This window comes from Ovis aries, chromosome 14, assembly GCF_016772045.2.
Source record: "Ovis aries strain OAR_USU_Benz2616 breed Rambouillet chromosome 14, ARS-UI_Ramb_v3.0, whole genome shotgun sequence".
In the NCBI taxonomy this organism is placed as follows: Eukaryota; Metazoa; Chordata; class Mammalia; order Artiodactyla; family Bovidae; genus Ovis; species Ovis aries.
In genome coordinates this window covers 36,147,286-36,164,754 of record NC_056067.1, presented here as the reverse complement: position 1 = coordinate 36,164,754, position 17,469 = coordinate 36,147,286, and the positions used below count along the sequence as shown (strand labels likewise).

Below are 17,469 nucleotides of genomic sequence, written 5' to 3'. Positions count from 1 at the left end.
AAAAATAAACATATGCAAATAAATAAAAGTAATAATTTCAATGGTTTTTCCAGCAGTCATGTATGACTACTGTACACATGTATGATATGTGTGAGAGCTGAACCACAAAGAAAGCTGAGGGCCAAAGAATTGATGCTTTTGAACTGTGGTGTTGGAGAAGACTCTTGAGAGCCCCTTGGACTGCAAGGAGATCAAACCAGTCAGTCCTAAAGGAAATCAGTCCTGGATGTTCATTGGAAGGACTGATGCTGAAGCTCCAATACTTTGGACACCTGATGCGAAGAACTGACTCTTTGGAAAAGACCCTGATGCTGGGAAAGATTGAAGGCAGGAGAAGGGAACAACCGAGGATGAGATGGTTGGATGACATCACCGACTTGATGGACGTTAGTTTGAGCAAGCTCCGGGAGTTGGTGATGGACAGGGAAGCCTGACGTGCTGCAGTCCATGGGGTCGCAAAGAGTTGGACACGACTGAGTGACTGAATAATTTCAAAACTTTTGGGGGCCCAACATATTGGTCTGCATATGTCAGATGCGAAGCAGAGACCACTTTTTTATTTGCCATGGGGCATGCGGGATCTTGGTTCCCAGACCAGGGATGGAACCTGTGTCCCCTACATTGGAAGCTCAGAGTCTTACCCACTGGACCAACAGGGAAGTCCCATGACCACTTTTAATCTGAAACTTCAGAGAGTTGAGAGTAGACGTGCTGGGCTAAAACATCAGTGATCTGATGTTTAAAAAAAAATGGGAGAGGCACTTAACATCTGGGCTAAAGCTCCAGCAGAGTAAGAAAACTGCTTTTGACAGTGGCTGACTGTCACAGAGGGTAGAAACCACATTCTCACCAGGTCTTAATTAGGAATCCAGGTTCTATTATTAATCTCTTCCCCAAAGTCTAATCTTGTCAGGGTTAGAGTTCATGATTCTAATTGTACAGCATTTGGTAGGTTAGAATTACTCTTTAATGATTTTAGCAGAACATATATCTGCTCCTTGCTTCCAATTCCAGAAGTTGTTTTCTACCAGGCAGCCAGGTAAATCTCTTAGGACCTTTTCCACGCACCTGGCATGAGACACATTAACACTTCATAGAAAAGAACAGGAACTAAACCCCTATGAGGTTTCTAGGATAGCTTGTCTCTTTATAATTTTTTATAACAACCTTATTGAGATGTAATTCACATATACAAGTTACCTATTTGAAGTATACAATTCAATGGCTTTTATATATTCATAGGGTTCTGCAACCGTCACTACAATCAAATGTAGAACAGTTTCATCATCTCACCAAAAAGAAACCCTATATCCACAGGTGTTCACCACTCATTCTCCTATGCCCCACAGTACTAGGCAGCCACTAATCCACTTCCTGTCTATAGATTTGCCTGTTCTGGATGTGGCATATAAATGAATCTTACAATATGTGATCTTTTGTGACTGGCTTCTTTCACTTTAGCCAAGGTTCATCCATGTTATAGTACGTATCAGCACTTCATTCCACTTTATGGCCAAATAATATTCCACAGAATAAATATACCACATTTCATGTATCTATGGATCAGTGAACATTTTTTTGGCTGTTGTAATACTGCAATGAACATGTTGGAATATGTTTCCAATTCTCTTGGGTATATATCTAGGAGTGGAATTGCTGGACCGTGTGCTTCTCTATACTTTTCGATGGAATAATGTACCAATTATGTATTCCTGCACAGGAAATAACTCCTAAAGCTTCATGCATTAAAATAATAGTAATTTCTTATCTCTCAGTTTATGCGAGTCTGAAATTTGGGAGCACCTAGAATACGAGGTTTTGCCTCCAGGTCTCTCATAAGGTTGCAGTTAGATGCTGGTCAACATGGCAGTCGTCTGAAGGCTTGGCTGGAGCCAGAAGATCCACTGAGATGACACTCACATAACTGGCAAGTTAGTGCTGGTTCTTGGCTGGGGTAGGGGGAGGCGCTCAGTTCCTCTCTCTGGGCTTCCCCACCAGGATGACTGAGTGTCCTCAAAATATTAATAGCTGGCTTCCTTTAAAACAAGCTAGCCAGGAGACCAAGGTAGAGGCTGCCTTATCTTTTACGACTTAGCCTCCTGAGTTAGACTGTGTTGCTTTCACCATATTCTACATAGGCCAGCCCAAATCCACGAGGGAGGGGACTAGTTCCATAAAAGGGGATACCAGAGGAGGCAAGGTTGGAGACAGTCTTGGAAGTTGGCTATCATCTTGGACAGGATGACTTTGAAGATCTGTTCTCTGTTGCTCCTAAGTAGATGGTCCAAATTTACAGACTCCAGGCAGGAGGTCAAAGAAGTACACATCAAAATCTGTAGGATCCTAACAGCTCTGTGATTCACTCCTTCTATGTGATGCATTTAACCTGCAGTGGAGCTTCCCGACTCCCCTGCAGGGGAATTTGAGGAGGAAAACCTTCGTATGCTTAGTGCCTGGTGGAAATAAGATAAAGAACTGCAAGCCTGCTGCTGACCTTGGGTTAATGTTCTAGGTATTCACCTCTGGAAGTGCCAACACTTTGTCTCTCTATCCACACCAGCAAAACCTTCCTGGAATGTCATTTGGGTTATTTAATCCAGAAGTCAAATCCACTTTCTTTCCTGGCAAATCAACAAGTACTTACTAGCATCCCCAGTGTACCCAAGAGCAAACTCCAGGATCATTTGAGACCAGTGTAGATGGAGAAGCCAAAAAAATGCCCAGGCATGACCAAAATAGATTGTTGTCAAACCCACCTGTCTTGAGGCTTCAGAGGCAAGGAATTGAAAAGGGCTTTATTTTTTTCCCTTTGAGTTAACATTTAGAGAAGTCACAGTCATGAAAATGCTTTTAGATTTAAATTTGCTTAGAAAACTCCCAAGGACATGAAAAAGAAAGAAAGATTGGGGAAGGATTCTAGAGTAAAGAAGTTAAAGATACCTATCTCCAAAATTAAATGCTTATCCTGGATGAGATACTGGACAAAGGGAAAATCACTATAAAATACATAATCAGAAATTGGTGCAACTGGAATTCAAACTGCAGAGTAGATAACAGTGTTAGATCAATGCTCTCTTTTCTGAATTTTATGATCATATTGTGATTATGTAATAAAATACATTTGCTCTTAGGAAACACCAACTTAAGTATTAAGGGGCAAGTATGTCTACAGTATACTTTCAAGTGGTTCTGAAAAAAAATTCTGTACACACACACACACACACATGTAAAGCATCTGCCTGCCAATGCAGGAGGCCCACGTTTGATCCCTGGGGTGGGAACATCCCCTGGAAAAGGAAATGGCAACCCACTCCAGTATTCTAGCCTGGGAAATCCCACGGACAGGGGAGCCTGGTGGGCTACTGTCCATGGGGTCGCAAAGAGTCGGACACAATTGAGCAACTAAAAAACATGGAAAGATACGGAATATATGCAGCAAACAGACTGAAAGATATGTAGGAATTCTTTGTAGTATGTTTGGAACTTTTTTCTAAGTCTGAAATTATTTCAAAATAAAAAGTTTTTTAAAAGAAAAGGAAGCTCCTGAGGGTCTTCTGTGAAGAACAGGATTACTGGGGTACCACTGCTCCTTCGAGGAATATACAAAGACAAATTGAGGTCAGATGGGGTCAACTCCCCACATGACCCAGCCAACACTGTGGCTAGGGTGCTGGAGGTGACTTCTGCCTGAGTTGGCATCTCCTGACAGTTATTAGGAACCTGAGCATTACCACAACTTTGCTCGGTGTTTGTGACCCCACCCTGAGCCCCTGGAAGTGGTGGTTTCAACTCACTCCATCCCTGACCTCTGGTCTGACAGCCATCTCTACGGCTCCTCCATCATGTCCCAGGCTGGCCAACGGCACCACCTTACCCCTTGCTCCCTAAGAATCAGTGTATTGAGCCCTGAGTTGAAAGACAGAAATCTCTCCCGTTCCCTCCACATCAGAGGCAGCCTAGCCAGAAAGCCATAGTGCAGAATCCCCCAAGTTTCTAAAAACATCTCAGAGCCACAGAGTTAGCCAAACGTCTCTGAGCTGGCCCAGAGTCAGAAATGCTCAGTGTCAGATGTAGGGCGCACACTCTGATTCCCATTCTACTAGGTGGGTAGGAGGCAGCTGGCAGCTCCACTGACTCAGAAGAAACAGATTCAATCATGGAGCAGAGGATGACCAAGTGAAACGGATTGGCCCTCTGGCCTGGCAAACTCACTAAATCCTAATTCTACCAAATACTCTAAATACCAGCCACATCCAAGCATCACCATCTACCTGCCAAAGCCAACCCACTGACTTCCAGTGAGCAGTGAGAGGAAGTGGAATGCTCATCAGTTCCAAAGGCTTTCAGAGAGAAGGAGGTGAGGGAGCTCCCTGACAAGACTCAGTCACAACACCCACCATGAGGACAGGACAATATGGCATTTCCAGTTCCCAGGAAAGTGGCTACTGGGATTTTCCCTGGCAGTCCAGTGGTCAAGTTTCCATGCTTCCAATGCAGGGACTAGGGTTAAATCCCTGGTCAGGGAATTAAAATCCCTCATGCTGCACAGTGTGGCTAAAAAAAAAGATTAAAAAATTTTTTTTAATTGTTTTAATTAAAAATAAAAGTGGTTACTAGACTGTGATGGCCCCCAGTGAGCCCACAGCCCAGTGGCCACCTGCTGGGGACAAAGGCCTGTCACCTCCAGCTTGAATTCTCTGCTGTGTGTGTGGAAAAGATCAGCCTCTGTCTATTCACCAGTCTCCAGGGTGTTCTCAGCCTTCCTGACCACCCAAGACCTGGCAAATGAATCACAGGTCCAACACACAATTTCTCAGCAACGGCAAACACTGTCATAGCTCTTACCAAGTGCCAGGCGCTGTCCAAGTCACTTTACGGACAACACCTCGTGTAATCTCCCAGTAACCCTATGAACGGGTACTCTCTTATTACCCCCATTTGGCAGCTGTGGAAACTGAGGCACAGAGAAGTAAAGCAACATGCCCCTAGTCACTGACCTAGTAAATAATGAAGCCAAAATTTGAACTCTGGTGCCTGGCTTGCATTTGTACTTCTTGCCACTTCCTTACATGAGGCCTCCTGGCTTGTTCTGCGAGCTGCTTCTAAGGAACCCATTAGTGAGGAAATACACACTCATATTTCAAAAATCATATACAGACAGGAAGAGAGGGATGAAGGGTCTGCAAAGCAGGTTGATAGGTGATAGGAAAAAGGGAGTGGGTCTCACCATTCCCCAGTACACTCGTCATCTGTACTGAACCACCCATCTGCCAATTCATTACCACTCACCCCCTCATACTTAGCATTCAGGACCTACTAGACGTTAGGTGGGAGGAAACAAGAGGAGTCCACTTTAGTTAATGAAATGAAACCTGGGCACACAAATAGTGAAATAATCAGGGAAGGAGGATTTGAGGCAGAGTGAGTGGTGCTGACGTCAGGAGCAGGGTGGGATTGGGAAAAGAAATCTGGGCCAACTGCAGCGGCCCAAGTCTTGGGAGTGTTACCCTGACCGCCACCACTGCCCCCACCGGTGGAGCGGGGGACCCTTTATAAGTCCATCTGTATCCACCCACACTCACTATCCTGATTTTAGCATTTCCCACCCCAAGTTGAAGTTGCCTATCTGCTTTCCTGCTCGCTATTAATTTCTGTATCCCTTGTGCAAGGCTTGGGATTACTCAGTATTTGTCGAATGACTTTCTGAATGAAGAAGGCACAAAGGTATTTGTGAGGGGGAAAAAGAAGCCCGTAAGGGTACTGAGGGAAAATGAGCAAGCAGGCTCATTTGAGCAGGGGTGGGTTTGAGCAGTGTTTCTCAACATGTGGGCACATGAGAATCACCTAGGGATCTTGTGAAAATGCAAATCCTGACTCAGCAGGTATGGGGTGCAACCTGAGAGTCTTCCTTTCCTACAGTCTTGCTGGTAATATGGATAATGTGGATACTGCTGGTCCCTGGACCTCACTTTGAGTTATGAGGCCCTTGATGATCTCTGGCCCCTCCCAGCCCCAAGAGAACCTCATTCCACCCTAGGACTCCCTTCCTCTGCCCTTGTGCTTCTCCTAAGGCCCTTCACACTGCCTCAGCCCCTCAACCTGTGGTTTCCGTTTGGTTTTGGCCAATGCAGTCACTGCTAGGAGAGCTGAGAGTAAGAAAAGAACATGAGGGACTTCCCTGGTAATCCAGTGACTGTGCTCCCAATGGAGGGGGCCGGGGTTCAGTCCCTGATCAGGGGACTGAGATCCTGCATGCCTCAAATGAAAAGATCCCATGTGCTGCAACTAAGATCTCAGTTCAGTTCAGTTGCTCAGTCGTGTCTGACTCTTGGGTTACCCCATGGACTGCAGCACGCCAGGTTTCCCTGTCCATCATAAACTCCTGGAGCTTGCTCAAACTCATGACCATAGAGTTAGTGATGCCATCCAACCATCTCATCCTCTGTCATCCCCTTCTCCTCCTAAGATCTGGTGTAGCCAAAAAAATAAATATATATTTAAAAAAAAAAAAAGAGAAAAACATGGAGATATTTCATCCTCGGTGCAGACTCACACACCTGGGCAGTGTTACATCTCTACAGCCTCATCCCCCTCAAGGTGACTCCTCCACAGCTCAGCTCTCACTGGGCTCCCTTTGGCCTTGCCACCCCAGGATGCTAACAGCTGTCTGTTGTCACAAGTCCCAAGGCACCTCGCCATCCCTGCTGTTTCCTTCTGTCCTCCCCACTTCACTGGATGGAGTCCTGTCACCAATTACCTTACTTGATTTTATTTTTCAGTTAAACCCTTTGAGTGGACCATCTGTTCCCTGCTAGGACAGAATGTTGCATTTTTTATCAGGTACAAGGTCCTAACTTGGCTTAAGCCAAGGCAACGAAGTTCTGATCATGTAACCTGGGGCCAGAGGGAGTCTAGAGACAGAAGTATTTTGTGACGGGGGAAGTGTGCTGGTGCATTTCAGCGGCCTTGAAATCCAACTACATCAAGACCCAAAAGTTGGCTTTGAGATAATTTTATTCTGTTCCACTGCTGTGTTCCAGACACAGTGCTCAGGCTTGTGGGAACCAAGGGCAATGGAGCCCAGGCCCTGTGTCCCAGAGCCTCACACTCGGAGACACTCAGGCCAAGGCAGAATGAAAGCCCTGGGGTGGAATTGAATGTGACAGGCAGCCAAGCAGGGCAAAGCCGGCTGAGATAAGGACCTAATCAGAGTTCAGACAGAGAACAGTAGCGGAACAGCAGGCAGAGGCTTTGTTCCAAAGCTCAAGACCTGGGAGGACCTCACAGGGTGGACGAGGAGGTCACACAGGACCTTGGAGGATCATGAAGCCAGCCAATCAGATGCTCAGTGCAGAAGCCAGAGCAGGGACCCTTTCTGCAGCCTCCTGGGGAAGCCTTCTTGGATGCTCAGGCAGTTTTATTGCTCTGAATTCTTCTCGCATATCTTAATACTTTCCTCCCACAGCTCACACTGATGGAGTGCCTACCCTGTGCACAGTGCTGGGGCTTTGAACCTATAGGTGCCCAGTCAATCCTTCAATCCCCCGCCCCCTTCTGGTGGATGCTATTTACCCCATTTTATAGCTAAGGAAACTGAGGCTCAGTTCAAGGGACAGGCCCACAGTTTTATGAAAAGGCCTTGGAGGAACCAGGATTTGAATATAGACTGCCTGGCCCAGAAATGCACTCTCTCTCAATCACTTTTATTTTATTTGCATTGATTTCTAACTGGAGGCAGCAGTGGTACTGAGCACTTTGTATCAAGTGTCTCATTTGCTCCTCACAGTGCCCCCATGAGGTAGGTCTGAGTATTATATCCACTTTTTGGAAGTCGAAACTGGCCTCCAAAAGGGCTCTTTCAAGGTCATGGTGGAGTCAAGGTTTGGACCCAGGAGATCAACTAGGAATTCATGCCCCCAGCTACTACATTCCATGAGAGCACAGCCTAGGTTATTAACGTTTTAGTACATCTTATTTTGTAGAATGACTCTTTGCAACCCCTTGGACTGTAGCCCACCAGGCTCCTCTGTCCATGGGATTCTCCAGGCAAGAATACTGGAGTGGGTTGCCATTTCCTTCTCCAGGGAGAATGGTTTTAGATATACAGAAAAACTATGAAGATAATACAGAGTTTCCTAACTGTTCTTGCTAGGACTCTCAATACTATGTTGTTGTTTTTTTTAATTTTAATTTTTATTTTTTCAATACTATGTTAAATAAAAGTTGCAAGAGTGGGCATCCTTTTCTTGTTCCTGATCTTAGAGGAAAATTTTTCAGCTTTTCACCATTGAAGACAAAGTTAGTGGTGGGCTTGTCATCTATGGCCTTATTATGTTGAAGTACATTCCCTTTATAACTTTGTTATAAACTTTGTTGAGAGTTTTCATCCATAAATGGATGCTGAATTTTGTCAAATGTTTTTCCTGCATCTATTGAGATGATCCTTCATTTTGCATCCCTAGAATAAATTCCACTTGATCATAGTGTTCAGTTCTTTTAATGTATTGTTAAACTTGGTTTGTTAATATTCTGCTGAGGACTTTTGCATCTATGTTCAACAGGGATATTGAGCTATACTACAATTATCAACATTCTGTCATTCTTGTTTCATCTATATCTCTACCCACTTCTACTCTATTTATTACTATTTTCTTATAGCCCACACCTCCCCTTTTTTTTCATCCCCCCTCTTCAGGCTTCTTGCACTGAGCATGGTGTCTCTGAGGTTTCCCCACGCTGTTGTGTGTGTGTCAGAATTGTATCCCTTTTTGTTACTCAGTGGCATTGCACTGAATGCATTTGCTGCAACTTGTTTATCTATTCCCCTGTTAATGGGCATTTGGACGGTTAACAGCTTGGGCTGCTATGAAAAAAGCTGCTATGAACATTTTTGTACGCTTTGGGGTGTATGTTCTCATTTCTTGTGGATAAATACCTTTTTATATGTTTCTGTAGCCACCAATGTTTACGAGCTAGTCACTACTCGAAAAAAAAGTGTGATAAAACGAACTGAGTGGTGGAACTAAAGAGCTGCTGCTGCTGCTACCTCGCTTCAGTTGTGTCGACCCTGTGCAACCCCAGAGATAGCAGCCCACCAGGCTCCCCCATCCCTGGGATTCTCCAGGCAAGAACACTGGAGTGGGTTGCCATTGCCTTCCCTGTAAGAGCTCCTAGGTGGCAATAATCGTTTCATATAGTAAAGTGCATTCCACTAAGTTCCAAAGTTAAGCACAAATGCCAACAGCAAAGCCTGGATAAAAAGAAAGGACATCTGAAGTAGGGACTGAGTGATTCAGTCAAGAATTTTGAAAAAGAACAGGCTGTGAAGACGAGCCAATATGTAAAGACAACCAGGAGACTTCCTCTGCAAGGGACAGAGACTTCTCTCCAAAACATTGGCTGGACTGGGAGACCAGCAGGGTGTCCCAAAGCAGGACAGTTTGGGTGGGGCAGATGCAGCTGGAGCAAAATCAATGCCCAGAGTTTGTTAGTGAGATTTTTCATGATGTTTTATTATGTCTTGTTGAAGATCATTGTTACCCTTTGTTTTTCCTTTCTAAATCCACTCCTGAACTGCCACACCAGAATAAGAGACCATCCAGCAATCTTTCCTCTTTGGCGTGGGGAGATGTTTGTGTATAGTTGGGAAACCTGAGCTTCTGCCATTAACTAGCCATGTGTGCCTTTGTCTTCAAAGCTCCTTCCAGCTCTGAAGTATCATGACCCAGCAACTATACTTCTTTTTTCAATTCATGCTGCTTCTTATTACAAAGGTACATGTATTCACCATAAATAGTTAGAAAACATAAATAAGAGAGTCAAAGAAAATATAAAATCACTCATTGGACTTCCCCGGTAGTCCAGTAGTTAAGAATCCACCTGCCGGTGCAGGGGATGTGGGTTTGATCTCTGGTCCAGGAAGAGTCCATACGCTGTGGGGCAACTAGTTCTGTGAGCCACAGCTACTGAGCTTGCACTCTAGAGCCCATGCTCTGCAACAAGTGAAGCCAGCACAATGAGACGCCCTCGCACCACAGCTGGAGAGAAGCCCTGCTCTCCACAACTAGAGAAAACCTGTGGGCAGTGACGAAGACCCAGCACAGGCAAAAATAGATAAATAATAAAAAATAAAAATAAAATCGCTCACCGTTTTGTCACCCAGTGCTAACCCTTATTAACCTTCACTCATTCATTAACACATATTCACTGAGTGCTTGCCATGTACCAAGCAGCATATGAAATATATCTTTCTAGGAGATTCATATTTTAATGAAATCGTCCTGCTTTGTAACCTGCCTTTCACTTAATAGACAGTTGTGAACATAGTCTCACGTCAGTAAATATTTTCCTACAACGTTCCAGTTTCTCACGTTAATGAACACTCTCAGAGTTAAGATTTTGAACAAATTCATAGTCGTTACTTTAAGATAATTCCCACACGTAGAAATCTTAGATTAATTAGTAGTCACCCTTATGAACTCTGGCAGGTGAAGCCAAAAGTTAGCCTTCCTAGACTCTCTTTACATCCTTCCCCTCAAACATCTGCATTTAAATGGTTTGCTGCTACCCTGCGACCCATTACAGCAAACATGAGACACACAAGGCTGTGGATAGTTAAGTTAAAACTAATTAAAATAAAGAATTCAGGTCCTCAGTTGCACTAGCCACATTTCAAGCACTCCATGGGCATATGTAGTGTTACTGTGACAGCACAGAAAACATTTCCATTATTGCAGAAAGTTCTACTGGACATCACTGGTCCAGATGAGAGGTTTTATTGATGTCAATTATTGTTAGTTTGAGGTACAGAGATTTGGGGGGATTTTCTGGAGATTTTTCTTTTTATTGCATTTCTTGGCCCTTTCATTTGGCCATGAGGCTTGTGGGATCTTAGTTCCCCAACCAGGGATTGAACCTGAGCCCTGACAGTGAAAGGACCAAGTCCTAATCACTGGACCAACCAGGGAACTCCCTCTTGGTCCCTTTATAACGAGCATTTACCAATATTGTTTTGCATATATCATGTTTAAAAGCTTTCTCCTCTTTGGAAAGGTGTATCTCCTGCTCACTGGTCCCCTGTAGATGTATAACTATGGGAAAACCCCCTTACGTCTGATCATTGAGTTTAAATTCTGATTTTCTTCCTAGAGACAGAGCTCCAAAAGAGTTGCATTAATAATCTCCATCCAGAGACTTCCCTGGTGGTCCACTGGCAACTAATCCGCCTGCCAGTGCAGGGGACATGGTTCCACCCCTGATCCGGGCGGGTCCCACGCGCAGCAGAGTAACTAAGCCCGTGCACCACCACGCCTGAGCCCGAGAGCCGCAGCAAGAGAAGCCGCCACAGGGAGAAGCCTGTGTGCAGCAGTGAAACCCAGTGACGCCAAACATGCACACACAGAATCTCTATCCAAATTTACTTACATACACATGAGGAAATTCTTGGAAGGATGCAAAAAAAAGCCTTAGGAACGTAACTCACATTCTCCATGGCACGCAGAGCACCTGTCTTTGCAGATGAAGACAAGAATGGGAAGGAGATTTTCCATGTGAATGTATCACAGATTTAAAAACAGATTAAAAATAAATTTAAAATATGTCTTATTACACAAATAGCATACAACTGTAAAAACAAAATTAATAGTAGACAGCAAAATTCCTTTCACTGAAGATTATTAATGGGAGGTTGGTGAAACTTCTTTCAGATTTGGGTCTATTATGAAGAATCATACATAATACCCTTTTTTAATATAAATAGGGTCATGGGCAATTATGCTCTTCAGCATGCTTAACACTTCTCTAAAATTTTATCTTGTCAGTGTGATTGACTCCTTAGACATCACCAGAGCCTTCCCTTTCCTTCCTGACAGCTGGAAAAAGTGCGCGTTTAGAGCTCTAGGGACTTTTTCTCTTACCCAGGTGGCCCTTGACAACACCTCCACATCTCTCTCTGGAAAGCCCGTCTGTCAGACCCGTTTCTAGATGATGGCAGAACTGGCGTCAGTTGGTCCAGGTCAGCTCCCCCCACAGCCCTCTCCCTTCCTCAGGTGTCTCCTGGTCCACACCTCTCCCAGGCAGTGGGAGTGAAGGGACTCAGAGCACTTCAAGGTGGAGTGTCAGGGCAGGAGAGAGGCAGGGACAGGGGAGTACGAGTCACCTCCAGGTGCCCCCTCTCCTCCTCCAGGCAGCCAACAACAGCCCCATTTCGTACCCACTGCCAGACGCTGTCTTGCTGGACTTGCGCCTGAACATGCATCTTTTTCTGCATTTCTGTGATGGGTTTCCCACACTGACCTTGGAGAATCCCTCCCCTACCCCTGCTTGGGTGCATCCTTGTTCGTCATCTTCCACAGGAGAGGAAGGGGCATTTCCAGAGGACTGGGTAGGCCTGGGGGCCCACGGCAAAAGATCCCGTGTGCCACAACTAACACTTGGTGCAGCCAAATGAATAAATAAAAATGTTTTTAAAGAAAGAAGTAGAGGCAAAGGGTGAGTCACCTACAGGTGTCACTGGTGCCCTTGGAAGTCACCCAAAACCTGGACCAAAAAGAGAAATCTCAGTTCTGGGGGGTGAGTGTGCCCCTTCCCCAGGAGACCCAGTAACCAGCCCAGCTTCAAAGACTCTGATCCTGGCCCCGCAGGTCTGGAACCAGCAAGTCCACAGAGACAGAAAGTCGATTAATGGTTGCCAGAAGCTAGAACTGGGGGAATGCGAAACTGTCAGTGGGTACAGGGTTACTTTTCATGGTGATGAAAATGTTCTGGCTAGTGGTGATGATTGCTCTGTGAATACGCTAAAAATCACTGAATTGTACACTTTAAAAGGATGAATTTCATGGAATGTGAATTTGTGTCTCAATAAAAAAGGAACTTGGAGGGTTGCCAATCTATTGAGATATAATTGACAAGCACTAAAATGCACCGAAAAGGAGTACGTCAAGGCTGTACATTGTCGCCCTGCTTATTTAACGTATATGCAGAGTACATCATGAGAAATGCTGGACTGGAAGAAACACAAGCTGGAATCAAGATTGCCAGGAGAAACAACAGTAACCTCAGATATGCAGATGATACCACCCTTATGGCAGAAAGTGAAGAGGAACTAAAGAGCCTCTTGATGAAAGTGAAAGTGGAGAGTGAAAAAGTTGGCTTAAAGCTCAACATTCAGAAAACCAAGATCATGGCATCCGGTCCCATCACTTCATGGCAAATAGATGGGGAAACAGTGTCAGACTTTATTTTTCTGGGCTCCAAAATCCCTGCAGATGGTGACTGCAGCCATGAAATTAAAAGATGCTTACTCCTTGGAAGGAAAGTTATGACCAACCTAGGCAACATATTCAAAAGCAGAGACATTACTTTGCCAACAAAGGTCCATCTAGTCAAGGCTATGGTTTATCCCAGGGGTCATGTATGGACATGAGAGTGACTGTGAAGAAAGCTGAGTGCCGAAGAATTGATGCTTTTGAACTGTGGTGTTGGAGAAGACTCTTGAGAGTCCCTTGGACTGCAAGGAGATCCAACCAGTCCATTCTAAAGGAGATCAGTCCTGGGTGCTCTTTGGAACGAATGATGCTAAAGCTGAAACTCCAGTACTTTGGCCACCTCATGCGAAGAGTTGACTCATTGGAAAAGACTCTGATGCTGAGGGGGATTGGGGGCAGGAGGAGAAGGGGATGATAGAGGATGAGATGGCTGGATGGCATCACCGACTTGATGGACGTGAATCTGAGTGAACTCCGGGAGTTGGTGATGGACAGGGAGGCCCGGCTTGCTGCGATTCATGGGGTCACAAAGAGTTGGACACGACTGAGCAACTGAACTGAAAATGCACCTATCTTAATGTTGAGTTCAATGATTTTTGACAAAGACACCCACACCACCACCACCCTAATCAAAATATAGGACATGTCCATCACCCCAAAGTTCTCCTGTGCCCCTTTCGCATTATTTTTTCCCACAAAATTTAACAGCGTAGCAACTATCAGAATCCATCACACATAGTAAAGGGTGTTAACTCATAAAATATACATTTTACTTATATTTAAAGGTATATATACACACACACATTATAGGGTTGTGATGTGAATCACAGCAAAAAGATCTGAAAGTTCCTACTGAAACAGAAGTACCATGGAAGGTGTAGGGGGTCGTGGCAGAAATGTTACCCACTTGCTCTGAGGTTGCTATGGGCTGAGCTGTCTGCTCAGCACATAAATGCAAGACTCCAGTCAACACTCACAGCCACTTTCTATGATGTGCCTCGTCATCTCTTTCTGAAGATGAGGAAACCAAGACTTTACGATCTTTGCTGGAAGCTAAATCTGATTTCAAAACATACTGCCCTTAATACCTCAGTTTTTTCTCGTTTGTTTTTCCGTCGCTAAGTTGTGTCAGACTCTTCTTTTACGACCCAACAGACTGTAGCTTGCCAGGCTCCTCTGTCCATGGGATTCTTTTGGCAAGAACACTGGAGTGGGTAGCCATTTCATTTTCTGGGGACTCTTCCTGACATGGGGATCGAACCCGTATATCCTGCATGGCAGATGGTCTCTTTACCAATGAGCCACCAGGGAAGCCTCTGTTTTCTCTGTGGGCTTATAATTCCAGCTGAAATGTCAAATCCTAGAGGATGAAGACAGTGTCTGTCAACCTCCGTTCATTCATTCAAGCACAGCAAAAACAATAAAGAGAAGACGACACAGCCCTCCCTCCATGGAGCCTGCAGCCTAGTCACAGGTGTGCACACCCACCAGAGAGCCTGGAACACCACAGACAGCACCACAGTGTCCTGTTTCTCACTGTAACCCTGGGTGTAACCCTGGGTGTGATGGGCTGGCTTTTCCTGTGTCCAGTTGCTGCGAATGTTGCCCCAGTCTTTTCCTGAGACAATCCCAGGCAGTCAGACAAGGTGGACCCTGCGAGGCCAACTCCCTTCCTGGTTGTTCTGCAAGGACAAAAGGGGTCCTCATGATACACAGAGTCCTGAGGTTCCAAGGACCCTGGGCCAGAGGTCCTGCTGGAAACACTGGAGTCCTCCAGAACCCTCCAGAGTCCTCCTGCCATGCAACTGGCTTCAGAGCAGCAGGGGAAGGATTTAAAACACAGAGTTTCTCAGCAGAGCCTCTGTCCCTGAGTTACACCTCCATGATAAACTCGTAGCCACCATCAGTCTCTCATTTCAAGAGTCAAGCCAGGTGGCATAAATTCTACCTTCCAGTAAGCCCTAATTGAGTTCACCCTTACTGAGTTGTTGCTAGTTAATGAGCCTGTTTACATGAAGACTCAAATCCTTCTTTCTCCCTTAGATTCTCTGGCATCATTAAATCTTCTAAACATTAGGGAATGTCTCCAAATGCAAATCTTGGACATCACTGCGCTCAGCACACCCCATGTTCTGGAACAGTCAGGGGACTCCCCAACAGAGGCCAGTTTTCATCCAAGGAGTAGCTAAAACCCTGCGAGCTTTGAGGCTACTAAGTCCTCCTCAATGTGCTCAGCTGGGATGGTGTGGAAAGCTTTGGAACCACACTGGCCTGGGTTTGGGTCCCAGTTTATCACTTGTTATCTTTGAGGCCTTGGCCTAACCTCTCTGAACTCGTTTCCTTATCTCAAAAAAGAAAAAAAAAAAAGAAAGAAAGAAATGAAAGAAAACACCAAAGCAAAACAAAACAAAAAACTATGAGCCTTGTAGGGTTACTGTGGGATTAGATGAAATCAAGGTATGCAGTTGGTACCTAATACATACCAGCTCTCTTCCCCCTCCTCCTGCCTGCCAAGGTGATTAACATTCTGCAGAGACAGGAACAGCCAAGCAACTTTCTCTAAAAGAGGATTCATTTCTCTGCTCACGTTTTTCCTGGAAGGGCACTAACAGGAACCCTTAGACTGGCAAGAGCACCTTCACTCCGGTCCTTCTGTGCAGTAAGAAAAGGTTCCCAGAGCCGCACCGGCCTGGAGTTGGTGTATATTACGTGATATGAACCACGTGCGTCCATTGAAAAATGGTTCTGTCTTGCCATCTGTATGGCCACCAAGAGCTCAGAGCTCGCATCTCCCACTTACCTGGGCCACTAGTCAGCCTCGCTTCGGTCCGTCTTCCGCTCTTGCCCTCCGTAAGACACTTCTTCCGCGGAGGCCAAATCTCAAAATGCAAATCTGCAAATCCAGTCACAGACGCCTGCTCTGCCCTCTCCATCGTCTTTCCTGTAAACCCCAACGCGGCCCACCCGCTGCCTACCACTCCTGTCCCCGTCCCGGCCTCCTCTCTACCTGAAGCTGGACCCCCCCTCTCCTGGAAGCTGGACCTTCCTTCTCCCGGAAGCTGCACCAGCCACAGGTGTTTTTCCTTTTCCTTAAGCAGCCCAATCTGTTTCAGCCTCAGGGCCTTTTCAGCAGCTGCTCACTCCACCTGGAGCTCTTCTCCTGATGGAAGCTTCTTTTGCAATACGTAGGTTTTGGCTCCAATGCACCATCTCAGTTCACATCTACCACTTCACCCTATTTTATTTTCATCCTTGCCCTTGTCACTACCTTTAAAACTCTCTGGTTCCTTGACTGTCTGATTCACAGTGCACCCCAGAGACACAAACCATGCCTGTTAAATAAATGAACCCAGGGAATTCCCTGGCGGTCCAGAGATTATCAGCTCTCACTGTCAATGGCCTGGGGTTCAATCCCTAGTCAGGGAACTAAGATCCCACAAGTTGCCCAGTGTGGCCAAAAAAATAAATAAATGAACACTCTAGTCTCGCCATTTAAGCATAAATCAATGATCTTCAGGAAGGTCTCTCTTCATAGGAGAGCTTCTAGTGTGTGTCTAGACAGCCCTTTTATTTTTGGCATTTTTGGCAAAATGACTTGCTTCTGGAATTTAACAAAACCAGACAACGCCTGTCTCCCTAGTCTCACCCAAAGCTGTGTTACCTCTTCTAGAATCTCCGAGACTCTGGCTGCCCAGCTCCTCCATAATAACCAGGCACAGATGAGACAGAGATTTTACAAACCCCACTGGAATATCCTGCTGCCTGAAAAACTGAAGCACCACGAACTTGGAGTCTTGAAACCAGAGGCAGCCCAAATCCAGCCGGTGTCCCTGCTCCTCAGCAGGGGTGATTAGTTCAGGCAAGAGCCAGGCAAGAAGTGCTGGGGGACTTTAAGACCCAGATGGGAAAAAAAAGCTGGGGGTGGGAGCCGGGGTGTGGGGTAGGAAGAACACACTCTTCTTCACCCAGGGGATTCTAACCTCCTAGGATTGATATTAAATGTGAAACTGGGGGTATCTGTGTGCATGTACATTTAGGGGACAGGGTCCATAGTTCTTATCAGAGTTGCAATAGGGTCTCTACCCTAAAAGGTTAAGAACTCTGGATCTGGAAGGTAGGCAATTAGGTTAGCAAATCATCATCCTAAACATGACCTGAACTGAGACAATCACGAGAAAGGAAAAGTGCTTCGTGCTCCAAAGAA

The 17,469-nt window shown here is 45.5% G+C and overlaps 1 protein-coding gene across 1 annotated transcript in view; it reads right to left on the bottom strand.

Moving 5' to 3' along the window:
- The window catches only part of NFAT5 (nuclear factor of activated T cells 5), a 185,602-nt gene extending 169,283 nt beyond the window's left edge, over positions 1-16,319 (bottom strand). The window contains exon 1 of the mRNA XM_060398434.1: positions 16,066-16,319. Coding sequence (XP_060254417.1) covers positions 16,066-16,198 — 133 coding nt within the window. The 5' untranslated portion in view covers positions 16,199-16,319. The remainder of the gene's footprint in view (positions 1-16,065) is intronic.
- Between the last annotated feature and the right edge of the window lie 1,150 nt (positions 16,320-17,469).